We start from the raw sequence: 27849 nt of genomic DNA, 5'->3' as shown, positions 1-27849 counted from the left end.
GGCTCATGCTTGTAATCCTAGCTACTCAGGAGATCTAAGGATCACAGTTCAAATCCAGCCTAGGTAGGAAAGTCTGTGAGACTCTTACCTCCAATAAACCACTAGAAAACCGGAGGTGGCACTGTGGCTCAAGTGATCGAGCACTAGCATTGAGCTGAAGAGCTCAGGAACAGCGCCCAGGCCCAGAATTCAAGCCCCACAATCAACAACAACAACAACAAAAAACTAAGTGATAGTGAAAAGCTTTGAGTTTATGGTCACCCTCCCCCCAAAAAAAAGTGTTTGATAAACTACACAAAGGTGTAGTTATTTAATTAAAGGAAGACTACTTGTCCTGTGGAAGCAATTTAAGGAAATAAGTGGATACATTATACCAAGTGTATGTTTCTTCAAGAAGAAAATACAGGGGCTGAGAAGGTGGCTCAGTGGTAGAGCGCTTGCCTTGCATGCATGAGGCACTGGATTCGATTCCTCAGCACCACATAAGCAGAAAAAACCTGGAAGTGGCACAGAGGCTCAAGTGGTAAAGTGTTAGCCTTGAGCTGAAGAGCTGAGGGACAGCGCCTAGGCCCAGAGTTCAGGCCCCACAACCGACCAAAAAAAAAGAAGAAGAAAATACAAAACCTTTTTTTGGGGGGGGGTGGGGGGTGGGGGGTGGGGGGTCAGTTGTGGGACTTAAGCTCTGGGCCTGGGCACTGTCCCTCAGCTCTTCAGCTCAAAGCAAGTACTCTACCACTTGAGCCACAGTGCCACTTCTAGTTTTCTGGTGGTTAATTGGAGATAAGAATCTCACGGACTTTCCTGCCCCAGCTGGCTTTGAACCTCCAACCTCAGATATCAGTCTCATGAGTAGCTAGGATTACAGGCATGAGCCACTGGCACCCGGCTTAAAATCAATTTTTTGTTTAATGGATAAATATAGCGTTTTACAGGAGAGTGGCAGTGGTATATGGAAATTTAATTTCCTGAGCTAATCCCCCTCAGGGCCCAATATCAATCTTGGGCTCAAGGGAATGCTTTTCTTTCTTGGCCAAAACTGATACGTGGGATTACTTTGTTCTATTAGAAAGGCAGAAAAATATCAGGTGTTCCAGAGAAGTAGTCAAGTATTTTCTGAATTTGAGTAAGGCATTACTACCTTTGGAACATCTGACTGTGAAACAAAAATAAAATCACCATGTGTGACTGCTCGGATAAGCAGATTCCATCTGAATTTTTTCTTCAGCTGTTATGTCAATAAAGCTTATTATAGAAGAGCACAAATATTAACACATACACACACACACACACACACACACACACACCCTTCCGGAATCCCAATAACACACACACACACACCCCTTACACACACACACACACACACACACACACACACACACACACACACACACACACACACACACACACACACACACACACACACACACACACACACACACACACACACACACACACACACACACACACACACACACACACACACACACACACACACACACACACACCTCTTCCGGAATCCCAATAACACAAAAAGAACAACACCTGGCCATAGGAAAACCTCTTTCATCACACACAGCATACAATACTTACTTTCCTCTGACATGGGAAGGTTTGAAGCAAGGCTTGATGTTTCTGGTTTCTGATCATTGACATCTGTGTTGCTTGCTTGACTAGGAGAAGCAAAATAACATATTAGTGCCTGATAGACTTGTACAATACAAAAAATGCTGAGCTCAAACCCATTTTTTGCTAGGTTATATAAGAGGCCACAGAATCAGAGGGAATACAACAGAGGGGCCCATCAGCTGCTGGATATGGATGAAAACGAACTAAGCAACTCAAGGGCAGCAATGGGACGGAGGGAATGAAGAGAGAAAGAGGGAACAGCTTACACTAAGCAAAAGGAAAGAAATGTATGTATCCCCGGATGTAGAAGAAATAGTTATATTGTCAAAGCTCATAGAATTCACAAGTATTAGAGACAATGATAATGACAATTTGCCTTGTAAAGGTTAAAATGTGTTTGTGACTTTAAGTATCACTATCTCACAATTCTGTGAAATTTGTGAAATTTATGTAATCAATCTCAATAAAAATTATTGTTAAAAAAGTTTTAAAAAATTATATATGTGGGGCTGGGAAAATGGCTCAGTGGTAGAGCGCTTGCCTTGCATGCCTGAGGCCCTGAGTTCGATTCCTCAGCACCACATAAGCAAAAAGAAAAAAAAGCCAGAAGTGGCACTGTGGCTCAAGTGGTAGAGCGCTAGCCTTGAGCTGAAGAGCTGAGGGACAGTGCCCAGGCCCAGAGTTCAGTCCCCACGACTGGACCCACCCCCCCGCAAAAAAAAATTATATATGTGATTCTTCTAAGCAGGGGTTCTGAACCCAAATAATGGTTCAATTTACTCTTCTCCTGCACTTAAAAGTCTTTTATACCTAGCATTGAGAAAGCTTTTTTCCCCTGCCCCCTCCAGAAATTGACCCACAGAGGGCTAGGCAAGTACTCTACCATGGAACTACTACAGCCTTAGCTCTTAGTTCTTTTGTTTCTTTATTCCTCTCTTCTTTCCTTCTTTTCCTTCCTTCCTTCTTCCCTTCCTTCCTTCCTTCCGTCCTTCCTTTCTCTCTCTCTCTCTTTCTTTCAGAAATTAAGATAAATTCTGAAAGGTAAGCAATGTCAAAGACAAGCCTTTATATTAGATACTATAATAGTAGGGCCATGCCACTGAGATTCCTACGTCCCACTCTCCATTTTCTTACCAGAATAGCATAGTGGTTAAGAGCACAACTATAGAGCCAGGGTGGCTTAGTTAATATTCCACCCTGCCAACTAGCTCTATGACTCTAGAGAAGTCTGTGGAGTTCATCTTGCCTGTTTCTTTGTCAATGAGGATATAGAACCTATTTCATACAGTTGCTATGAAGATAATATTACATAAAAAGCATATAAGGCTAATAAGCAAGTATGACATTGTTTGAAAAGAGAGGAAGAAATCAAGAATGCTTGCAAGGGGTGTGATGGCAGATTCCTGAAGTCCTTTCTGAGGAAAGGATGAGGGGGAGATAGAAAAACATGACATATCATTCAACTGGAAGTGTGTGAGACATCATATAGAGCGTGTGTGTGTGTGTGTGCGCGCGTGTGTGTGTGTTTTCCTGTGTGCAAGCTCCAGACCTAAGGCTTGAACTCAGGGCCTGGGTGTGAGACATCATATAGAGCGTGCGTGTGTGTGTATGTGTGTGTGTGTGTGTGTGTGTTTTCCTGTGTGCAAGACATCATATAGAGCGTGTGTGTGTGTGTGTGTGTTTTCCTGTGTGCAAGCTCCAGACCTAAGGCTTGAACTCAGGGCCTGGACACTGTCCCTGGGCTATACCCCTCCACGTCCCCTCACCCCCCCCCCCCCCATGCTGGTCCTGGGCCCAGAACCTAGGGCCTAGGGCTGTCTCTGAGTTTTTGTTGTTGTTTTTACTCAAGGCTTGAGATCTACCACTTGACTCACAGATCTACTTCTGGGTTTTTGATGGTTAATTAGAGATAAGCATTTCAAGGACTTTCTTATTCAGGCTAGCTTTGAACCATGATCCTCAGATCTTAATCTCCTGAGTAGTAGGATTACAAGTGAGGGCAACTGGCACCTAGCTTGGTATAGCATTCTCCCCCTCTCCCCTCCCCCAGTTGTTGGGCCTGAACTCTGGGCCTGTAAGCTGTCCCTCAGCTCTTCAGCTCAAGGATAGTGCTCTACCACTTGAGCCACAGTGCCACTTCTGCCTTTTTCTGCTTATGTGGTGCTGAGGAATGAAACCCAGGGCCTCATGCATATAAGGCTGAGCCACCTTCCCAACCCTTGGCGGAGCATTCTTAAAGTTAACGTGTGATGCAGTTACTAGCTTATTTAGTTGGTAGCACCTTAAAGGAGCTCAGAACTATGGAAAGGTTAAAAAAACATGGTGTCAAGGAAGGTAGAGCACATGAGAAAAAGAAGCTGTCTCCTTTCTGGAGAGGAGTGGAGCTTATGACTAAGGAGTCCCAAATGCCTTTATGCAATAAATGTAGAATTCTTTGCATTTCCACGTTTTGGTTTATGTTTACTATTTTGTGGACTATAGGTTTGGCTGAAGAAATTAGCATTTTTTGAACAAGGTATTAGAGGCTCATGCTTGTAATCCTAGCTACTCAGGAGGTTTGGATCTGAAAGCTGCAGGTCAAAGCCAGCCCAGGAAGGGGAAAAAAAAGTCAGAAATGGAAATAGGGCTCAAGTGGTAGAAATGGAAATAGGGCTCAAGTGGTAGAATGAAAAATGAAACGGTTAAGGGGTAGCACCTAGGCCCTGAATCCAAGCCCTAGTAACAGAAAAAAAAAAAAAAGCCTTTTTTATTTTTACCACTCAATCTTCCCTATATAGTACAGTGCCTGATATACAAAATTAGTTCATTACATATCATTAAACAAATAATGAATGCATGAGAAAAAATATCAGCCCATGTATTCTGAGGAAAAGCTAGTTTGGGGACTGGGAACATGGCTTAGCAGTACAGCGCTTGCCTAGAATGCATCAAGCCCTGGGTTCGATTCCTCAATACACAGAAAAAGCTGGGAGTGGTGGTGATATGGCTCAAGTGCTAGCCTTGAACTAAAAAAGCTCAGGGACAGTGGTTAGGCCTGAGTTCAAGCTCCAGGACTGGCAAAAAAAAAAAAAGGCTATTTTGGTAGAATTTGGTGGTGGTCGTCGTCATCGTGGGGCTTAAACTCTGGGCCTGGGCGCTGTCCCTCAGCTCTTCAGCTCAAGGCTAGCACTCTACCACTTGAGCCACAGCACCACTTCCAGTTTTCTGGTGGTTTATTGGAGATATGAGTCTCACAGACTTTCCTGCTCTGGCTGGCTTTGAACTGTGATCCTCAGATCTCAGCCTCCTCAGTAGCTAGGATTACAGGCGTGAGACACCAGTGTCTGGCTTGAAGGAAATTTTTAAATTTTAGTTTTTGAAGATAGTGTTCCATCATATTGCTATATTCACTATATTGCCCTGCCTAGCCTGGTCTTGAACTCCTGGCCTCAAGCAATTCTATTTTGGTAGGCAAGTACTCCACTACTTTGACCCATGCTCTAAAACAAGTGATCCTATTTGGAAAGAAAATAAACTACAATAATTTCTAAATATATAACTAGTCAACTCAAACCATGCCTACACACGAATGAGCACAAGAAAAAAAAGTTAAATGCATCATTAAAAAAAAAATCCAACTTTACATACCTTAATGGTTGTTCTCCTGGTTCCTGCATCTTGGCCTTTTTTACCTGCAAACATAAAATATGAAGGAACCAATACAGTAACCTGTCTTTAAAATCTAGTTACTCAAATGCAGTTGGCCTTCAGTATATGTGGGAGATTGGGTTCAGGAACCCTCACCCATAACAAAGTCTGTGGATGTTATATAAAATGATACCATATTTACACATAGCCTTATACATCTTTATATACACTTGAAATCATCTCTAGATTCCTTATAATTTGTCATACAATGTAAAAATGTATGGAATTTATTATACTGCATTGTTCAGGGAATATGAGAAGGAAAAGATATGTACATGTTTAATAGCAATGCAAATCTTTTGCCCAATATCTTTGGCCTACAGATGAATAAATCTGCAGGTAAGGACCACAGATACAGAGGGCTGACTAAAACATACTAATACATACTAACAAATAAGGATAACTAAGCCGGGCGCTGGTGGCTCACGCCTGTAATCCTAAGCTAGTCAGGAGGCTGAGATCTGAGGATCGAGGTTCAAAGCCAGCCCAGGCAGGAAAGTCCCTGAGACTCTTATCTCCAATAAACCACTAGAAAACCAGAAGTGGCGCTGTGGCTCAAGTGGTAGAGTGCTCGCCTTGAGCTGAAGAGTGCAGGGACAGCGCCCAAGCCCAGAGTTCAAGCCCCACGACCAACCAAAAAAAAAGGATAACTGTTTCTTTTCCTCCCTTCCTCCCTCTCTCCTTCCTTCCCTCCCTCTCTCGCTTCCTAAGCTAGTGCTCCAACATTTGATCCACAGCTACAGCTTTCTGGTTAGTTAACTTAATAAGAGTTTTCATGGGGCTGGGAAGGTGGCTCAGTGGTAGAGCGCTTGCCTTGCATGCCTGAGGCCCTGGGTTCGATTCCTCAGCACCATATAAGCTAAAAGAAAAAAGCCGGATGTGGCACTGTGGCTCAAGTTGGTAGAGTGTTAGTCTTGAGCTGAAGAGCTGAGGGACAGCGCCCAGGCCCAGAGTTCAGGCCCCACAACAGGACCCAAAAAAAAAAAAAAAGAGTTTCATGCACTTTCCTGCCTGGGCTGGCTTTGAACTGTGATCCTCAGATCTCAGCCTCCTGAGCAGTTAAGACACCTACACCCATCTCATCCTTTCGTTTTTGCAAAAGCACTCTTTCTAGTTTATAGTATACAAAGTGATTGGTTTCATTATGACATCTTCACCTTTGGTCACATTCACTTCCAATACCTTCTTTGTCCCCTCCCATTGGTCTCTTTACTCTTTCTAAATAGTCTCTCTTCTACTTTCATGTATTTTTTTCTTTTAATCTAGATTTCACATATGAAATAAAAGAGTATTTATCTTTCCAAATGTGACTTATTTCACTTATGACAATCTCCAGTTTCACTATTTGCATACAGATCACATGACTTCCTTCTTTCCAGGAACTGGGGGGAGAATTGATAAATTTAAGTGTCCATGAAATACAAACACAGATGCACATATAATGCCATATGCGTATAGCCATATATATTTCTACTCACTGAAAATCTGATAACAAGCCAAGATATTATCTACTTAATCATTTTGATTTTGGCTGTTCATAGGAAGCACTTACATCCTAGACACTTTACTAAGACTTTATTACTGCCGAGCACTGGTGGCTCACACCTGTAATCCTAGCTACTCAGTAAGCTAAGATCTGAGGATCAAGGTTTGAAGCCAGTCTGGGCAGGTAAATTGTGAGACTCTTTCTTTTTTTTTCTTTTTTTTTTTTTTCCGGTTGGTTGTGGGGCCTGAACTCTGGGCCTGGGCGCTGTCCCTCAGCTCTTTAGCTCAAGGCTAGTGCTCTACCACTTGAGCCACAGTGCCATTTCCGGCTTTTTCTGCTTACATGGTGCTGAGGAATTGAACCCAGGGCCTCTTGCATGCAAGACAAGCACTCTACCACTGAGCTACCTTCCCAGACAATAGTGAGACTCTTCTCTCCAATTAACCACCAAAAAGCTGGAAGTGGGGCAGTAACTCAAGCAAAAAAGCTCATGACAGCACCTAAGCCATGAGTAAAAGCACCATGACTGGCACACACATACACAAAGTACTTTATTACTTGTGCAGCTAAAGAGACATTGGGCCTGATGTGGTAATGAATTTTTGTAATTCTAGCCACTTAGGAGACTAAGGCAAGAGGAGCAAAAATTTCAGGGTAGCTTGGCAAAATTGAGAGCCAGTCTTACAAACCAACTAAAAACAGGGGGGAGAGGAAGGGGAATGGCTGACGGGCCTGCCTTGCCAGTTTAAGGCCTTAAGTTCAAACAGCAGTACTTTAAAAAAAAAAAAAAAAGAGGAACATATTTGTGGCACAGCCCAAGTGGTAGAGCACTTGCCTAGGATGAACAGGAGCCAGGGTTCAACCATAGCAGCAACAAAACAAAATAGAACAGAAAGCCAAACAACAACAACAACAAAAATCCACCCACATACACAAAATACTTCATATTGACTGAAGGCTATTACGTTGATTTTATTCCTTATATACACAGGATATAAACAGCATGCACTCCCCACCCCTCACCGTGGTAGCTAAGTTTGAATTCAGCCTAGAGCTTCCTAGGCTGGCATTTTACTACTCGAGTCATGCCCTCAGGCCCCAAACAGCATACATTAGTTACAGCACATCACAAGGACAGAAGATCAAATGGTTAGTACCTAGATTTGGCAGGAAAAGGCACTCCTAGCAAGTAACACTAACAAGACTTCATTTATATTCTCATAAGTGACCTTCCAAAAAATGCAAAAATGGTCTCTATAAGTCAGGAATCTTCCCTCTGCCTTCTGACTGCACAGCCTCTATGTTAAAAGAATATGAAGAGCAGACTGGAGCAAGAATAAGAAATACCCAGAGGCTGAGGATGCTGCTCAGTGATAAAGAGTCTTGCTTGCTGAGAGGGACTGCAACTTACTTAGTGAGAGTCACTGAAGAGGTAACATTAGTTCTTGCTACTTAACAATTTTTCCAGCTTTCCAGTACCACAGACACTTTAACCAATTATATCTTAAAACTTTTAACCATCAATTAATAGGTGCTGGCATCCATCAATTAACAGACATTTTTTTCCTAAGTATACAGAAAGGACTTTTCAATAATCTTAAAATGTAGCCATCAATCAATAACTAGCACTAGTTGGTAGTTTCTGGCACCTAATTTCTCTTGCTATCTTCAAATGCAATCATGTTATTCAGTATACACTGTGTGGGAAATGAACTATGTAAATTGTAGGCAGGGATGGGAGGGGGAAATTGGAGGAAAGCAAAGGAAGGGGTGACACTGTCAAAAAAAGAAATGTAGCCGGGCGCTGGTGGCTCACGCCTGTAATCCTAGCTACTCAGGAGGCTGAGATCTGAGGATCGCGGTTCAAAGCCAGCCCGGGCAGGGGAGACCGTGAGACTCCTATCTCCAATAAACCACCAGAAAACCGGAAGTGGCGCTGTAGCTCAAGTGGTAGAGCGCTCGCCTTGAGCTGAAGAGCTGAGGGACAGCGCCCATGCCCAGAGTTCAAGCCCCACGACCGACAAAAAAAAAAAAAAAAAAAAAGAAATGTACTCATTACCTGACTTACAAAAGGGCAAACCCTCCATACAACACCTTAATAATAACAATAAAATTAGCCGGGCGCCAGTGGCTCACACCTGTAATCCTATTACTAAGGAGGCTGAGATCTGAGAATCGAGGTTCAAAGACAGCCAGAACAGGAAAGTCCGTGAGACTCTTATCTCCAATAAACCACCAGAAAACTGGAAGTGGTGCTGTGGCTCAAGTGGTAGAGGACTAGCCTTGAGCTGAAGAGCCCAGGGACAGTGCCCAGGCCAAGTTAGGCCCCACAACTGACAAAAAGAAAAAAGAAAACCCAATAAAATTATCTTTTAATTTTTTTCTCTCTTTATCCAGGCCTTTTTTTTTCCTTTTCCTTTTTTTTTTTTTTAATTGTAAAGATACTGTACAGAGGGGTTACAGTTACATGGGTAAGGTAACGAGTACATTTCCTATCAAGCATTGTTACCCCTGAGGGCAGTTCAAAGCCAACCAAGGCAAAAAAAAAAAAAAAAGCTCATTGATTAACCTCTGATTAACTAGCAAAAAGCTGAGCTGAGGGCAAAATTCAAATGGTAGAACAGCCATGAGTAAGCAAGCAAGCCCAGTACTAAGTTCAAGCCTCAACACTAGCATAACAACACTAGCATAAAATTTATACTCTGCAACTTTCTTTACCCAACTCTTCTATACCAAGCCCTTACTTCCCGGCCTTAACTCAATACTATTACTCTTTAGAAACTGAAAGCATTTAGAAAATCTTAGATTAAAAATAAAACATTTTTCTAGTAGAAATGGTTATATACATCTAGTAAACAAATGTCCTGCTTTGTTTTCTAAAAACTGTAACTAGCCACTAATTTTTTTAAATGCCATTTCCAGATTTCAATAGTCACTTCATACTGCAGATTTTTAAAAACAGACTCCTTAGCATTAACTTAGTTAAATAGGAGTTTAAGAACATGCAACGTGCACCTGTAATGTAATCCCAACAATGGGGAGGCTGAGGCAGGAGAATTTAGAGTTCAAGGCCAGTCAGAACTACATAAACAATTCTGTCACAAAACAACATGAAACAATGTTGTTGTAAAGAGAAACTATTAAAGGAACATTTTCCTTATTTTCATTTCTAATTTGGTACTTCTAAGTCTTATTCAATAATAGTTGTCTTCAGGTTAGCCTTTCTACAATCAACTTACAATTGTTAAAGAAAGTACTTACTGGTTGCTCTGGTAAATCTTGCTCTTCTTCCATGAGGACTAATATTTCTTTATTATGCTTATTCGACGGGATTACAAACCTCTTTCTGCAGTCTTCACAGTCTGTTTTTGAAAAAAAGAGGGGGATTCAAAGCCTTTATACTGTTAAAAGTGTTATCATTGAGGCCATCAGAGAATAATTTTTTAATATTTTGCTACTCCCGGCTTTCTACGTTAGTTCCAATCTCCAAATCTCTCACTTGCACGTGGCTTTTCAAAACTGACATGCTGCACCAAGTCAAGAGAGTTATACACAATGACTTTTCTAATAGCTTACAAGAGCCAGCACGTGGAACCACTTCTGTTGGTTACTATGGGGCCCGATGCATTCAACATCTTACAACAACAGCCATGTGCAGATAATAAGACTTTTTTTTTTTAAGGATTAGCGTTACATTTAAAATGATACAAATTGGCCTAGCAAGTCAGTAAGTGGCGATAGCATCTAACCTGCTTTAATGTAGAACATTTACATAACTGTCAACGCTGACACACTGAGTCACTTTAAAAAGGACAAACTGGCATGTGTGTTAAATACATATGTAGTCTGTCTACTTGAAATCAACTTAAAGGAAAATGGAATTCTGGACCTGAATAATAAAGACAAGTACAGTAAAGCTTTAAATGTTATACTCAAAGAAAAATAATCATGTAAAACTAGGACCCAATTTAATTCTGAAATGAGCTTCACTAAATATAGTGCAAGTCTTTTTTTTTTTTTTTTTTTTTGGAGTGGGGGGGTGCCAGCTCTGGGGCTTAAACTCAGGGCCTAAATTCTGTCTTGGAGCTTTTTTTTTTTTTTTTTGGGGGTCCAGTCGTGGGGCCTGAACTCTGGGCCTGGGCGCTGTCCCTCAGCTCTTCAGCTCGAGGCTAGTGCTCTACCACTTGAGCCACAGCACCACTTCCGGCTTTTTTCTTTTTGCTTACGTGGTGCTGAGGAATCGAACCCAGGGCCTCATGCATGCAAGGCAAGTGCTCTACCACTGAGCCACCTTCCCAGCCCCTCTTGGAGCTTTCTTGCTTAAGGCTAGCAACCTACCACTAGAGTCACAACTCCACTTTCAGCCTTTTGGAGATAAGTCTTATGGAGCCAGGAGCCAGGTACCCATGGCTCATGCCTATAATCCTAGCTACTCAGGAGGCTGAGATCTCCTGAGGATGATAGTTCAAAGCTAGCCTGGGCAGAAAAGTCCCCATGAGACTTTTACCTCCAATTAACCACTCAAAAAACTGGAAGTGGCAGACTTCTAGCCTTGAGCAAAAAAGCTCAGGGATAATGCCCAGGATCTGAGTTCAAGTCCCACAACCAACACACACACAAAAAGAAAAAGAAAAAGAAAAATGTATGAAGAAAACGTCTCTATATCCTTAACTTCCCATATTACCTTTTCTTTGGGTCATTCGTGGGACTTTAACTGGGGGCCTGAGCACTGTCCCTTAGCATCTTTTTGCTCAAGACTAGCCATAGCTTCATATCTGGTTTTTGAGTGGTTAACTGGAAATAAGAGCCTCATGGGAACTTTTCTGCCTTGGCTGGCTTTGAACTGCGATCCTCAGATCTCAGCCTCCTGAGTAGCTAGGATTATAGGTGTGAGCCACCAGTGCCCAGAACTTATGTTTTTAAAGTCCCACTGTTTCATTTATTCTCCCAACTACTGTACCCAGTTTAACCTAAGCTACAGAATTTTCCTGAAGAAACAATGGAAACAAATGAGTGCTGTAAGAAAATGAAAAGCCGCAGCAGTGCAGTGGCACCACTGCTTTGGTTCAATTCAATCCATGTGGAGGGCACACATAAGAACAGGAAAAAAAGAGGAATGAGTAAGGGATACACCTGGATGAGAATCTCTGACAATAAGATGGCACAGCCCAGTAAAAGTCTCTTCAACAATCGCTACTGGGAAAACTGGGCAACCATATGCAGAAAACTTCAAGTGGATCCCTGCTTGTCACCATGTACCATCAACTCAAAGTAGATCAAAGACCTCAACATCAGACCCAAAACAACTGCAAGGGAGAAGAGAGACATCAGAACTTAAAAGTATAGGCAGAAACTTTCTGTTTATTTATTTTTTGGGGTGGGGGTCAGGTCGTGGGGCCTGAACTCTGGGCCTGGGCGCTGTCCCTCAGCTCTTCAGCTCAAGGCTAGTGCTCTACCACTTGAGCCACAACGCCACTTCTGGCTTTTTTCTTTTTGCTTATGTGGTGCTGAGGAATCGAATCCAGGGCCTCAGGCATGCAAGGCAAGCGCTCTACCACTGAGCCACCTTCCCAGCCCCAGCAGAAACTTTCTGAATAGAGTCCCAGGAGTACAAAAGATAGGAGAGAGACGCAACAAGTGGAACTATATTAAAATAAGAAGTTTCTACACAGCTAAGGACACAGTGACCAAACTAGAAAGACAGCAAACTAATTGGGAAAAGGTCTTTACCAGCAATACATCAGACAAAGGCCTAATATCCAATATATACAAGGAGCTCAAGAAACTAACCCCTCCCAAACTTAATACACCAAGTATTAAATGGGCAAGGGAAATAAAGAGACTTCTCAGAAGAGGTAAGAATGGCAAAGAAACACATGAGGAAATGTTCATCATCCCTGGCCATAAAGGAACCATGAAATACAATCTTACCCCAGTTAGACTGGCCAACATTTTGAATTCTGCCAACAACAAATGCTGGCAGGGATGTGGGGAAAAAGGAACCCTACTGAATTGCTGGTGGGAATGTACAACCACTCTTGAAAGCAGTCTGGCGGCTCCTCAAAAAACTAAACATAAACCTTCCCTCTGACTCAGTCATACGACTCCTAGGCTTCTACCTGAGCATCATAAACCAAGATATGGTAAGGACATCTGCACAACCATGTTTACTGCTGTACTATTCACAAGTACCAAGATATAGAAACAACCGGGATGTCCCACAATAGATGAGTGGATCCAAAAAATGTGGTACCTATATTTTACATACCCATTAGAAAGAATAATGTCATTTGCAGGAAAATGGATGATACTAGAAGAAATCATGTTAAGTGAGATAAGTCAATATCAGAGAGACAAACAGCACAGGTTCTCCCTGATTTGTGGAAGTTAGAGCTAAAACACAACGGACATGATAAAACACACAACATCCTAGATAGTCATATACAGAAAGACCAAAAGAGGATAGTCTTAGGAGAAAATCACAAAGGTATAATACCCAAGCACCTCTTCATATGCATATAAAATACACATAACAAAACAAACTCCAAAGATATGGAAACAAAGGACTTTTTTCTTAAATTGTTTTCTTCTTTTATCTGATGACTCTGTATTCTTTATTTTTTTTGCGGGGGAGGAGGGTCCAGTCGTGGGGCCTGAACTCTGGGCCTGGGCACTGTCCCTCAGCTCTTCAGCTCAAGGCTAGCACTCTCTACCACTTGAGCCACAGCGCCACTTCTGGCATTTTTCTTTTTGCTTATATGATGCTGAGGAATCGAAGCCAGGGCCTCAGGCTTGCAAGGCAAGTGCTCTACCACTGAGCCACCTTCCCAGCCCTGTATTCTTTATTTTATATATGGTGTATCCAGTGCACATCAGTGGGAGGGCACAGAATCAGAGGAGAAAGGGTGAAAAAGTGCAGCAGTGGAGCGCACTGGACACTGATGAAAGTGAACTTTACAACTCATGGGTGGAGATGGAGAGAATGAGGGAACAATGATACTATACAGAAGGAAATGTAATTATTACTGACATATGTAAAGGTAACCCGGCTGTATATCACCTCTAAAACAACAATAGAGTAATGGGGGCAGGGGGGAGACGGCACAACCTTGGTCCAGATGACACAGGGAAAAGTGTAAAGGCAGAAGCACTTGGTGCTCAGGGCATCTGTGTGCGGCTCATGTGCAGAGCCGCAGAAGCCACATTCTCTCTCCCACTACATGACGCACAGAAGCTCATGGCAGCTCTCTTCCCTGGGCTTGTTTTCCTCAACTCAGAAGAATATAATCCATGTGACCGTGAAACTGATTCGTAATTGTGGAAAGTGAAACGTTCCTGTTTGACCTGTTTGTATCTATATTACTTAAGTTGAAATGTCTTTGCTTTCATGGGATTATGGTATTATCTAAATGTACAGTATGAACATATGTAATTTCAACTCACAAAAGAAGAGCAAAATAGGGCTGGGAAGAGGTATAGTGCGTGCCTTCCATGCATGAGGCCCTAGGTTCGATTCCTCATAAGTAGAAAAGGCTGGAAGTGGTACTGTGGCTCAAGTGGTAGAGGTGAGGGGCAGTGGCCAGGCCCAGAGGTCAGGCCCCATGACCAAAAAAAAAAAAAGAGCAAAATAGAAATAAAGTATAATGTCTTCATTTACTATTTGTTGAATGTTTTGTGTAACAAATTCTTATCTACAAAAACCGTGGTCTCTAGTTACTACATTCTAGGCAAGGGATTTGGAGAGGGTACCTGGCCCCAGTGGGGAAAGGTTACAAACCCATGTCTGGACATAGGAAGGCAGGGAGGATGTAACAAAGATTAGATAAATGTGCTTTAATTTATTTTTTATATTTTTGGTGCCAGTATTGGAGTTTGAACTAAGGGCCTGGGCGCTTGTCCCTGAGTGTTTTTTTGCTCAAGGCTAGCACTCTACCACTTAAACCATAGCTCCACTTATGTCTTTTTGGTGGTTAATTGGAGATAAAAGTCTCAGACTTTCCTGCCAGGCCTGACTTTGAATAGTGATCCTCAGTTCTCAGCCTCCTGAATGGCAACATTACAGGAGCAAGCCACTGGCATCCAGCTAGTCTGATCAACTTTTTGTTGGTCAGTTGTGGTGCTTGAATTCTGGGCCTGGGCACTGTCCCTCAGCTCTTCAGCTCAGGCTAGTGCTCTACCACTTGAGCCACAGCGCCACTTCTGGCTTTTTTCTGATGATCTATTGGAGATTAGAGTTTCATGGACTTTCCTGCCACCTTCCCAGCCCTAAAATTCCAAACTTTAATCTTCAGAATTCCTTTATCTGTGGGCTGGGAAGGTGGCTCAGTGGTAGAGCGCTTGCCTTGCATGCCTGAGGCCCTGGATTCGATTCCTCAGCACCACATAAGCAAAAAGAAAAAAACCGGAAGTGGCGCTGTGGCTCAAGTGGTAGAGCACTAGCCTTGAGCTGAAGAGCTGAGGGACAACGTCCAGGCCCAGACTTCAGGCCCCACAACCAAACCCAAAAAAAATTTAAAAAAATAAATAAATAAAATTACATCTTTTGAAATATGTGTGTATATATATGTATATATGTGCGTATATATACATATGTATGTATATGTATATATATATATGTATACATCTATATGTTAGCTGTCAAAAGAACGATAAAACCTAAGTTGTTCAGTTCTTTTATTAGTGTTTTATTTCTTCAAATTTATCCACTTCTTCAAAAATCTGCAGAGAGGGCTACGGGAATGGCTTACATGTTAGAGCTGCAGAATAGCAAGCCCTGCACTTAAGAGCCCTTAAGAGCCCTGCACTGCCCTTACCAAAAAATCTGCAAGATAATAATATCATCCCTCATCATTTCAGTGCTGTTATTTCAGCCAAAAGAAGAAAAAATAAAAGAGGAAGAAAAAGAAAGAAGCAAGTTAAAAAACCCATTATTTTACCCATTTCAACAAGACTCATGTCCAGATAAAGCAGATTTGGCAAGTATAAGGTATTTTTGGAGTATAAACTCTGGAACAAGACTACTTAGGTTCAAATATGAGCTTTAACTACTAATGAGTGGTGTGAAATCTTAGACAAAAGATTTAACTTTCCCAGGTCTCAATCACTTCTACAAAACGTGAATAATAGTGACTTTCACAGAACTTGTTGTAAGGATTAAATGTGTTAATACCCGCAAAGCTCTTAAAACGGTGCCTAGCACATAATAAATAATGTATTTATTCAAGAAAAAGAAATAAGTGGAGCTGTGACTCAAGAAGTAGAATACCTACCCTGAGCATAAAAGACAAGCGAAGCCCTGAGATCAAGCCCCAATACAGGCAGAAAGCAAGAAAGAGGAAGGAAGGAAGGAAGGGAGGGAGGGAGGGAGGGAGGGAGGGAGGGAGGGAGGGAGGGAGGGAGGGAGGGAGGGAGGGACCTCAGCCTCTAGAGTAGCTAGGATTACACTTGTATAATCACTTATTCCCAGCCCTAAACTCTCAAATCCAAATAACAAGATATTCCTATGAGAGATGAAACAGGGCTGGGAATGTGGCTTAGTGGTAGAGTGCTTGCCTAGCATGCATGAAGCCCTTGGTTCAACTCCTCAGTACCACATAAACAGAAAAGACCAGAAGTGGTGCTGTGGCTCAAGTGGTAGAGTGCTAGCCTTGAGCACTAGAAGCTCAGGGACAGTGCTCAGACCCTGAGTTCAAGCCCAGGACTGGGGAAAGAGAGAGAGGTGAGGTGGGGGAGAGTGGAGAGAGAGAAATACAGAGAGAGAGAGAGAGAGAGAGAGAGAGAGAGAGAGAGAGAGATGAAATGAGTTGAACCTATAGTTCTGATAACGTTTACTTGGTTTTGCTCCTAAAATTCTACACAATAAGTTTCTATAAAGTCCTCAATAAAAGATGTTTTCAAGCTTTTTGGCAATCTAAGACACTGTGTGTCAATCATGTCCTATTATTCAGCAAATATAAAGAACTCAATGTAGTCAAGAATATTCCCAGGAGATCCAAATGTGCATCGACAGTACTAATAGCTAACATTTATGGAATGTTTTTTATACGTCAGGACTGTTCTTGGTACTTCTATTTTTATTTATTTTTGGTTGGTCATGAGGCTTGAACTCAGGGCCTTTGCACTGTATTTAGCTCTTTTGCTCTAGGCTAGCGCACAACCACTTTGATCCACAGCTCTACTCTCAGTTTTAGAATGGTTCACTGAAGATAAGAGGCTCATGACCTTTCCTGCCTGGGCTGGTTTCAAACCTCATCCTCAGATCTCAGCCTCCTGAGTAGCTAGGATTACAGGTGTGAGTCACTGGTGCTTGGCCTTGGTACTTCTTTTTTTTTTTTTGGGTCCAGTCGTGGGGCCTGAACTGTAGGCCTGGGCGCTGTCCCTCAGCTCAAGGCTAGCGCTCTACCACTTGAGCCACAGCGCCACTTCCAGCTTTTTTCTTTTTGCTTATATGGTGCTGAGGAATCAAACCCAGGGCCTCAGGCATGCAAGGCAAGTGCTCTACCACTGAGCCACCTTCCCAGTCCCTGGCCTTGGTACTTCTAATACACTAATTCTTTCAACATACATCTGAGAAGCAGTATTTATTCTCTTCATCATGTAATAGACAGAAAACTAAGGCAGAGAGAATAACTTGCCAAAAGTTCCTCTTGCCCAAGGTGACTTAATCTAGTAAATGACTAACTCAAGCAAGCTGGCCCCATAGCCTGAGCTCACAAAGCACAGCTAAATGCCCCACAACAGAACATTACAATGCCAATGGCTTTCAAATTGGGCAAGGTAAAACTGTATTTTATGTACTGCTATAGCCACCAATAGCCAGAATTCATAGACCAGGTAACAAGAAGGCAGGTTTTCTGGGCTGGCTGGTTCAAATGGTAGAAAGGTGGTCTAGCATGAACCAGGCCCTAGGTTCTCTAGCAGTAATGGGGGGGAGGGGCGGGGTTTGGGGATAAATCCTTTTCTCATTCTTCTCTTGGGCCTTCCATGTGAGTATAAATTAATGCAACCTACCTTCTATTTTCCTTCCTTTTCTTCCCTTCCTCCTTCCCTCTATTTATTTATTTATGCTTGCAATGGGGCATAAACTCAGGGTCTAGAACTCAGGGCCAACTTCCTTAGGGCTTTTTTTTTCCCTCAAGGCTGACATTCTACCACTTAAGCAACAGCTCTACTTCTTGCTTTTTGGTGGTTAACTGGAAATAGGAGTCTCATGGACTTTTCTGTCAGGGCTGACTTTGAATCACAATTCTCAGATCTCAGTCTCCTAAGTATCTAGGATTACAGATGTGAACCACCAGCACCCAGCTAAGTGAAATGCTTTAAATAGTGCCAGCCACATAGGAAATGGTTACTCTATGTTAAGAGGTGGTATTGGTAAGAATAGGAGAGAGAGTATGCTGGCCGACTCTGTCTTACTCTGATGGTTAGGACAGGCTGAAAATGGTTATATTTACATATTTACAAAACCTGAACTAGGACAATAAATAAATGCAGTCTACTATCATAAACCCTAATGATTTCTTTTTTTTTTTTTTTTGCCAGTCATGATGCCTGAACTCTGGGCCTGGGCACTGTCCCTCAGCTCTTCAGCTCAAGGCTAGTGCTCTACCACTTGAGCCACAGCACCACTTCCAGCTTTTTCTGCTTATGTGGTGCTGAGGAATCGAACCCAGGGCCTCATGCATGCAAGGCAAGCACTCTACCACTGAGCCACCTTCCCAGCCCCAACCCTAATGATTTCTTAGTTGTGATGTTACATTCACCTGACATACAAATATGAGCAAACGGCCTCATTTCTCGGTCCTTTTTTCTTGGTTTACAAAGCCTGGAGTGAGGCCAGAAGAACAGTAGAATAAATCAGCACTGTAAACTTTTGGCTAAATGCCAAGAACAGAAGCAATCTTTTTGAAAGGCAACTGAATGGCCCGAAACTTTGACTGAGAGATGAGAACTAGAAAAGTATTCAAAAGATAGAGCTCTGTATAAGAACAAGAATTTTCAAGCTCATGATTCTAAGCTACTACCATTTTTAAAATCATGTATCTAGAAGACAGAAATTGTAATGGTGCAGAATGACTGCATTTTCTCAATTGTCCTAAGCCATATTTTGTTTTTGCTTTTGGGTCCGGTCGTGGGGCCTGAACTCTGGGCCTGGGCGCTGTCCCTCAGCTCTTCAGCTCAAGGCTAGCGCTCTACCACTTGAGCCACAGCGCCACTTCCGGCTTTTTTCTTTTTGCTTCTGTGGTGCTGAGGAATCGAACCCAGGGCCTCATGCATGCAAGGCAAGCGCTCCACCACTGAGCCACCTTCCCAGCCCCCAAGTGACAATTCTTACAGGTAATAATACTTCATTTGTTACCAGATTCCATGATTTGCAACTGTTTTCAAAATATTCAGAAAACTAATTTATTCACCTCCTTCTTTCCCATATATAATTAAATTTATTTGGGAATAAAAAAGACATAAAAGTAAAATGATTAATAGTATTTTAAATGGCTATCATTCACATTTGGGGGAGGGGAGTGGTCTGGTCATGGGGCCTGAACTCTGGGCCTGGGTGCTGTCCCTCAGCTCTTCAGCTCAAGGCTAGCACTCTACCACTTGAGCCACAGCGCCATGTCTGGTTTTCTGAGTGGTTTATTGGAGATAAGAGTCTCATGATCTTTCCTGCCTGGGCTGGCTCTGAACCGTGATCCTCAGATCTCAGCTTCCTGAGTAGCTAGGATTACAGGCGCTCACTTGGGTGCCCAACTCCGGCTTAGCTCCTGAGCAGGGTCTTGGGGCCTACCCCTGCCCACTTTGCAGAGGTCAGCGGGCGGTACTCCTGCTGGGTGTCCTCGAACCAGCGCCTGTGCGGAGGAGCCACAGATGTAATTGAGGTCGTGCTTGTCCTCGCAGTTGGCCCAGCTGGGGAACACTGACTGGTGTCCTTGAAGCAGAGGCCCTCGAGTGTGAAGCACCAGGAGCGATTAAGAGTGGGGCAGAGCGGGGCTGCGAAGACCACGGCTGCCGTTCTCACTCTGCTGGAAGTTGGACATGGCAAAGCACTGGGTCAGGGCCGGATACGGCCTGTAGCCAGTCCCCCCAAGCAGCCGGACCCCACCTCCAGGGAGCCCACTGCTTCCAGAAGCCCCCCTTAAGGGACTTTAGCGTGCAGAGTCGCCTGGCAAGTTATAAAATGGGTTTCAGTTTGACCCTAGACCTTATCTTTCTGCCAACCCTAACCCTCATCAAAAACCTACCCCAAACCCGAACCCTAACCAGACTGGACTACTAATGCTAGTGCAAATACTCCAACTGGCATGCATCCTTTTACTCCACTTTTAACTCTTCAACACACTTTCAGTTTGGCCCTCAATATTACCTTTTTCCAAACCCTAACATAACCTACTCCTTACCCTAACCCCAATTATACCTGAATCCTCATGGCTGAGGTTTAAGGATGAAGGTTTGAAGCCAGACCAGGGAGAAAAAATTCTTCAGACTCTTAACTTCAATTAGCCAACAAAAAGCCCAACTACTAGCCTTGAACTAAAAAAGCTGTGTGACAGAGCTCCGTTCCTGAGTTCAAGTCCCCCAACAGGTACCAAAAGAAAAAAAAAAAGTAAGAAAGCATAAGTGGAGCTGGGAAGGTGGCTCAGTGGTAGAGCGCTTACCTTGCATGCCTGAGGCCCTGGGTTCGATTCCTCAGCACCACAGAAGCAAAAAGAAAAAAGCCGGAAGTGGCACTGTGGCTCAAGTGGTAGAGCGCTAGCCTTGAGCTGAAGAGCTGAGAGGGACAGCGCCCAGGCCCAGAGTTCAGGCCCCACGACCGGATCCAAATATCAAAAACAAAAACAAGAAAGCATAAGTATTAATTTTATCCTAAAGCTTATTATTTTCCAAACTTTAACTCTAACTTTATGGTGAATCCTAACCCTAATCTTAACACTAATTATACTTAAACACTGTTAATAAAGCAATTTTGCATTCATCCTTTTACCCGGTTATTTTTTTTCTTTCTTTTCTTTTTCTTTGGGCTTGAACTCTGGACCTGGGTGCTTTTTCTGTTTATGTGGTGCTGAGGAATCGAACCTAGGGCCTCATGCATGCAAGGCAAGCACTCTACCACTGAGCCACCTTCCTAGCCCCTGAACCTATGTAATTCTTATGACCAAAATATATATTCAAATGACCCACTAAAGGCCTATATCTTTGACGGAACTAAAACTCACTACACTAAGTACATGTGTAGGACTTTGTACATTTTTGCTGGTTTGTTTTTTGAGACAAGGTCTCGATATGTAGCCTAGGCTAGCTTTGAACTTATTAGGTAGTCCAGGCTAGCTTTAAATTCTCAATTCTCTTACCTCAGCCACCTGAGTGCTCAGATTGCAGGTGGTGCCCCCAATGTTTGCGGAATTTCTTTATATTAAAAAAAAAAAATGACTGGGGACTGGGAAGGTGGCTCAGTGGCAGAGTGATTGCCTAGCATGCATGAGACCGTGGGTTCGATTCCTTAGCACCACATAAACAGAAAAAGCTGGAAGTGGTGCTGTGGCTCAAGTGGTAGAGTGCTAGCCTTGAGCTGAAGAGCTGAGGGACAGCACCCAGGCTCAGAGTTCAGGCCCCATGACCAGCAAAAAAAAAAAAAAAAAAAGTCCTGGTTTCCTTATGATGATCCCTATTTTGAACTTTGATTCCCTCCAACTACAAAATGTAAATGCCTACATACAGATGGAGACTTAAAAATGAATGAAATGGAATGACTGTCCTGCATCAACCCAAACAGGTCTATGTATGGAATGCCAAAAGCTTTAAAAAAAAAAAAAAAACTTTGAGTAACACAGAAGTAAGGAAGTAACCAAAGTCAACCATTTGGGCTTAGTTTTTGTTTTTTTTGTTTTTGGCCAGTCCTGGGGCCAGAGCCTGGGCACTGTCCCTGAGCTTCATTTGCTCAAGGCTAGCACTCTACCACTTGAGCCACAGCACCACTTCTGACTTCTTCTGTTTAAATGGTACTGAGGAATTGAACCCAGGGCTTCATACATGCTAGGAAAGCACTCTACCACTAAGCCACATTCCCAGTCCTTGAGCTTTTTTAAAGAGGAGAAATGATGAAGTCAGATTGAACAGAAAAGCTAGTTTCCAGTATAGGTGCTGAGAGGAGATACAGATAAGAAACTTTCAAAGAGACTTCCCTCAACACTTAGTCAAAGTCCTAAAGCCAGCCAGAAGGGTCTTTATCTGTGGTATCTAGGACCAATGCGGCCAAGCTCCAAAGTCCTTAGCTAAAAATAGGTAAAGAGAGCAGCCCAATTTTGGAATAAGCCAGGGCTTAAGCTATAACCTCATATGCATATATATCATACGAGGGAGAACTCAGCCAAAGGAAAAACAGACACGAAAAGCTGTATTTCTTCTCTTCACATTAAGTACTAAATTTTAGAGCACAGCTTACATGTTTGTAGGCAGGGATCATACAAAAACATTTGCAATCAAATGCTACACATACAACATAAACCTAAGGGAGAAAAATGATCCAACACTATACCTCAAAAGATATCTTGGACCACAACATTCGTTGACTAGGGCACTACCATTATGAACCTAGTCTCTATATGTTGTACATTACTCTCCCAAGGTATTTTTAAAAGATGTTCTAAGTCCCAAATGAGAAAAAAAAAAGATGGCTTTCAGGGATTAGAGGTGTGGCTCAGATGGTAGAATGTCAGCGAATGAGCCAATGAATGACAGATCAAAAGTTCAATCCCAGAGGCTCACACCTGTTATCCTGGCTACTCAGGAAGATGAGATCTGAGGATCACTGTTGGAGCCAGCCCTGGCAGGAAAGTCAGTGAGACTCTTACCAGAAAACAAGAAGTGGCTCTGTGGCCACAAGTTTAAGCCTCAGGATTGACCCCTCACCCCCCAAAAAAATCTTGAAACTGTGTCTGGGACCAAAAACAAACAAAAAAAGCCGTAAGATGGCTTCAGGATCAAGATGACAACAATAATAAGCTTTTTTTTTTTTTAAGTTAGAGTGCACAGGGTAGAGGGTGCTCATGCCTGCAAGCCTAGCTACTCAGAGGCTGAGTTCTGAGAATCAACGTTTGAAGCCAGTCAGGGCTTCAATTAATCACCTAAAGATAGCCAGAAGTTTGCCGGGCGCTGGTGACTCACTCAGGTAATCTTAGCCACTCAGGAGACTGAGATCTCACGATCGCTGTTCAAAGCCAGCCCCAGCAGGAAAGTGAGACTCTTATCTCCAGTAAACCAGCAGAAAACCAGAAGTGGTGCTGTGGATCAAGCGGTAGAGCGCTCACCTTGCGCTGAAGAGCTGAGGGACAGCGCCCAGGCCCAGAGTTCAAGCCCCAGGATCGACCAAAAAAAAAAAAAATAGCCAGAGTGGGGCTCAAGGGGTAGAATTTAGCCTTGAGGGGGGGGGGGGGGAAAACCACACTCAGGGACAGCAACTAGACCCTGAATTCAAGCCCCAGAAATGGCACAGAAACAAAAAGTTTACAAGGCAAGAACGGAGCTGCACACCTGCCTATTGCATTCAACTAACTAAACACTTTCAAGTTTCACTAGTGAACTGTAGGTGAAAACATTTCTGTATCAGCACTCTAAAATGCTTAAGGAAACACTTGGTAAACCTTGTGCTAAACCGGGTGCCCTGGTGGCTCACACCCACAATCCTAGCTACTTAGGAAGCTGAGATCTGAGAATCTCGCTTTGAAGCCAACCCAGGAGGGCTGGAAAATCCATGAGACACTTTCCTCCAATTTGCAACAAAGCTCAAGGACAGCACCCAGGCCTTGAGTTCAAGACCCAGGACTGCGCGGGCGCGCGCGCGCGCTCACACACACACACACACACACACACACACACACACACACACGCACACACACACGACCTGAGGTTAATTCTTTCCCAAAAAAGGCCATCCTGGATCATGGCAACTGTCCTGTCAGCAGAGCCCATGCAGAACGCAGAGCTTACGTCCCAGAACCTTCGCATTTTGACACAGCTGTGCACATCCATTCTCCTGGGACAGACAACGTGAAAATGACAGGTCGTCTTCCTGACCTGTCAATGGACGTGTCCACACGAGTGCAGCCACCCACTGGCCCGGCCACCTGTTAGCCGCCGGGGACAGAGCCCCCAAACAGCCCCACGGAAGAACTGGGAGAGCCTTTGTTGTTCTCTAACCACAGAAGCTGGCAGGGTTCAGCCAAACCCCAACGCCTACAGCCAAAGTTGCCCGGGGCCGAGGAAGTCTTCCTCGACAGGCTTTGGGCCAAGCCAGCCCCGCTGCAGCGAAGCCCCGGCGGCGCCCGTCGGGGGCCGGCCCGGGAGCGGGGAGGGGTCGGAGGGGCGAGGCTGGAGGACGCGCTCGTGGGCGTCAGAGCGGCCCAGGTTCGCAGGGAAAGAGGGCGAGGTGGGTCGACCCGAGAAGCCCGGAGCCCCCCCCCACACACAGCTCCGGGGATCGAAGGAAAGGGAGGGTTAAACCATGAGAGCAGGAAGGAAAATGGAGAGGCGGCGGCTAGGCAAAAGGCAAGAGCGCGGGGCTGGAGCGGGGCGAGTGAAGGAGGGCTGCAGGCAGACCCCCAGCGCAGGGACCCCCACTGCCTAAGACTCAGCTCCCACAGCCTGTACCCGACCGGCCGTGCTCAGGCCCGGTCTGTCCGAGGCGGGGACTCACCCGAAAGCCGCAAATTCCGGACTCCAAACCCCTGGGGAACCGTCTGGACCCACGGCGAAACCAACAGAGCGGAGGAAACCGCGGCGTTTCTACGACCCGGATGTGCATCCCTAGGAACCGGAAGTTGGAGGCCAGGGTCACCTCACGATCCACGCCTCCTTCCTCCAGAATGGTCTGAGCGCATGCGTCAGCCTGTGGCGGGGTAGGGCCGGGGTGGAGGGGGAGAGGGTGGTGTCAGGGAAGTGTCTAAGCCACGCCCACTCCTTAGCGCCGGTAGGCCACGCCCTAGACCACGCCCCGTTCAGTACCTCTGAGTATTGGTGCCACTGTCCAGATAACAATCTTACCACCCACAGTATGGAAGTTCCTCAAAAGACTCCACATAGGGGCTGGGAAGGTGGCTCAGTAGTAGAGCACTTGCCTTGCATGCATGAGGCCCTCAGCACCACAGAAGCAAAAAGAAAAAAGCCGGAAGTGGCGCTGGGGCTCAAGTGGTAGAGCGCTCGCCTTGAGCTGAAGAGCTGAGGGACAGCGCCCAGGCCCAGAGTTCAGGCCCCACGACCGGACCAAAAAAAAAAAAAAAGGCTCCACATAGAGCTCCCCTATGACCCAGCAATCCCACTTTTGGACATTTACCCAAAAGTTCACAAACAAGACCACACTAAAACTACCAACACGACTATGTTTATTGCAGCCTTATTTACTATAGCTAAGAAAGATATGGAACCAACCCAGATGCCCCTCAGTACATGAATGGATCAAGAAAATGTGGTATATATACACAATGGAATTCTATGCCTCCATCAGAAAGAATGACATTGCCCCATTTGTTAGGAAATGGAAAGTCTTGGAAAAAATTCTATTAAGTGAAGTAAGCCAGGCCCAAAGAAACATAGGTCCCATGGTTTCCCTTACTTGCAATAACTAGCATATGTGTGAGTCAAGCAGAAAAGATCAGATAAGTTGATGTTAGGGAAATTAACCCTAAGATATGTATTCAAATGTTTTTTTTTTTCTTTCAGGTGATTGTTTCTAGCACATTTATAAGATTATTTCTTTGTTGCTTTGTATGTCCCTCCCCCACAGTATAACCCCTGCTTTCACTGTATTTGATGTTGGTATAATTTGTGGAGGGGAAGGGAAAAAAACAAATCGTTTAAATAGGGATACAGGTGTACCCATTGCAACAACGAGATGTACAAGTCCTTATGTCGAAAAAGAACTTTACAACTTTGGTGGGGGGGGAGGATTGCGTGGGGGGTTGGGATGGGAAGGGATAGGAAGGGGAAACAAAGGAGGAGGCTTACAATGCTTGATAAGAAATGTACTCATTATCTTGCCCTCTGTTTTGTAACCTCTCTGTACAGTATTTTCACAATTAAAAAAAAAAGAATCTTAACCACCCTCGTTTTTCAAGGTGGTTTAAGTATGCAATTCCCATCTCCCTTAAGGAATGTGAGGAGAAATGGTGCATGCATTTGGAAATTTTTGGAAAAACAAAGGAAAAAATGGTAGAAAAATTTTGGAAGACACTAGGGAGGCTTGCCCAAGATTATCTTTTGGTTTAGTTCACTTTTTTTTTTTTTTTTTGGCCAGGCCTGGGGCTTGAACTGGGGGCCTGGGCACTGTCCCTGGGTTTATTTTGCCACAGCATCACTTCCGGCTTTTTTTCTTTCTGTGGTACTGAACCCAGGGCTTATGCATGCTAGCAAAGCACTCTACCACTCAGTCACAAATTTTAAATTACAACCTAACTGGGCAAAAAGCAAGATTACATATAGGCTTTGTGGAGACCTGAAGTTTATTTAACTTGAAGGGTCCACTTTAAGAAAAACACTGCCGGGCGCTGGTGGCTCACGCCTGTAATCCTAGCTACTCAGTGAGATCTGAGGATCATGGTTCAAAGCCAGCCAGGGTAGGAATGTCCGTGAGACTCTCATCTCCAATAAAACCACTAGGAAACCGGAAGTGGTGCTGTGGCTCTAGCGGTAGAGTGCTAGCCTTGATTTGAAGAGCTGAGGGATAGCGCCCATCCCAGAGTTCAAGCCCCACAACCAACCAAAAAAAAGAAAAGAAAAGTTTTTAAAATGCAAATGCAGCATCAGATCTTTTTAAAAGGGAGAAAAAGGAGCCATTTTTTATATATAATATATATTTTATATATATATATAACAAATACAAATTAAAAACACAGAAAAAAATTTGTATATTAACTGCATGATATACTTCTGAATACTTCTTTCCACTACATGTTGTTATTTGTTTTTGTTCTGGTACTAGGGCTTGAACTCCAGGCTTTGAGCTTTCTGTTTGGGTTTTGTTTCTTTTTTTCTGTTTGGTTTTTTGATTGAGGCTGATACTGGACCACCTAAGTAACAGCTCCAGACTGGCATTTCACTGGTTAATTGAAGATAAGACTCTCAAAAAAGCCGGGTGCTGGTGGCTCAAGCCTGTAATCCTAACTACTCAGGAGGCTGAGGTCTGAGGATCACGGTTCAAAGCCAGCCCAGGCAAGAAAGTCTGTGACCCTTATCTCCAATAAACTACCAGAAAACCGGAAGTGACGCTGTAGCTCAAGTGGTAGAACACTACCCTTGAGCTGAAGAGCTGAGGGACCAGCGCCTAGGCCCAGAGTTCAAGCTCCATGACTGACCAAAAAAACCAAAACAAACAAACAAAGAAAAACCTCAAAAGACTTTCCTGCCCAGGGCTGGCTTGAAACCAAGAACCTTCATGTCTTACTATTCTGAGTAGCTAAGAGTAACCACCAACACTTGGCTCTCTACATTTTTGGCTGAGTATTATTAGCTTACTTCTTCCTATAACAACAATTCCCTAAGCAACATCATTTCCTACAGGGTTTTGTTGTTGTTTGTTTGTTTTGTTTTACTTTTTGCTAGTCCTGGGGCTTGAACTCAGAACTAGGTGCTGTCTCTGACCCTCTTTGTGCTCGAGGCTAGCAGTTTACCACTTGAGCCACATCACCACTTCTGGCTTTTTCTGAGTAGTTTATGAAGATAAGACTTTCATGGACTTTCCTACCCAGGCTAGCTTCAAACCTCAGTCCTTAGGTCTCAGCCTCCTGAGTAGCTAGGATTGCAGACATGAGCCACTAGCTTCCAGCTACCAAGATTCTCTTTTTTTTTTTTTTTTGGTCGGTCATGGGGCTTGAACTCTGGGCCTGGGCGCTGTCCCTCAGCTCTTCAGCTCAAGACAAATGCTCTACCACTTGAGCTAAGCGCCACTTCCTGTTTTCTGGTGGTTTATTGGAGGTAGGAGTCTCATAGTCTTTCTTGCCTGGGCTGGCTTTGAACCACGGTCCTCAGATCTCAGCCTCCTGAGTAGCTAGGATTATAGGCAT

At 43.9% G+C, this 27849-nt stretch overlaps 1 protein-coding gene across 4 annotated transcripts in view; it reads right to left on the bottom strand.

Moving 5' to 3' along the window:
- Window positions 1–24585, bottom strand: part of Eya3 (EYA transcriptional coactivator and phosphatase 3) — an 80231-nt gene extending 55646 nt beyond the window's left edge. For 2 of the 4 annotated variants that reach the window (XM_070037500.1, XM_070037502.1), the window contains exons 1-4: window positions 24489–24585; window positions 10061–10161; window positions 5254–5297; window positions 1591–1670 (exon numbers count right to left, since the gene is read on the bottom strand). In XM_070037500.1, coding sequence (XP_069893601.1) covers window positions 1591–1670; window positions 5254–5297; window positions 10061–10093 — 157 coding nt within the window. In that variant the 5' untranslated portion in view covers window positions 10094–10161; window positions 24489–24585. Of the gene's footprint in view, window positions 1–1590; window positions 1671–5253; window positions 5306–10060; window positions 10162–24488 lie in introns of those variants that run through there. The other 2 variants (XM_070037501.1, XM_070037503.1) reach the window with 2 other exon arrangements.
- Window positions 24586–27849: the final 3264 nt, after the last annotated feature.

The sequence above is a fragment of the Dipodomys merriami genome, unplaced genomic scaffold, assembly GCF_024711535.1.
Source record: "Dipodomys merriami isolate MVZ:Mamm:240054 unplaced genomic scaffold, mDipMer1.0.p SCAF_28, whole genome shotgun sequence".
Taxonomy (NCBI): Eukaryota; Metazoa; Chordata; class Mammalia; order Rodentia; family Heteromyidae; genus Dipodomys; species Dipodomys merriami.
Note: the sequence above shows the minus strand (reverse complement) of the source record. Positions and strands in the feature narration are given on the sequence as shown.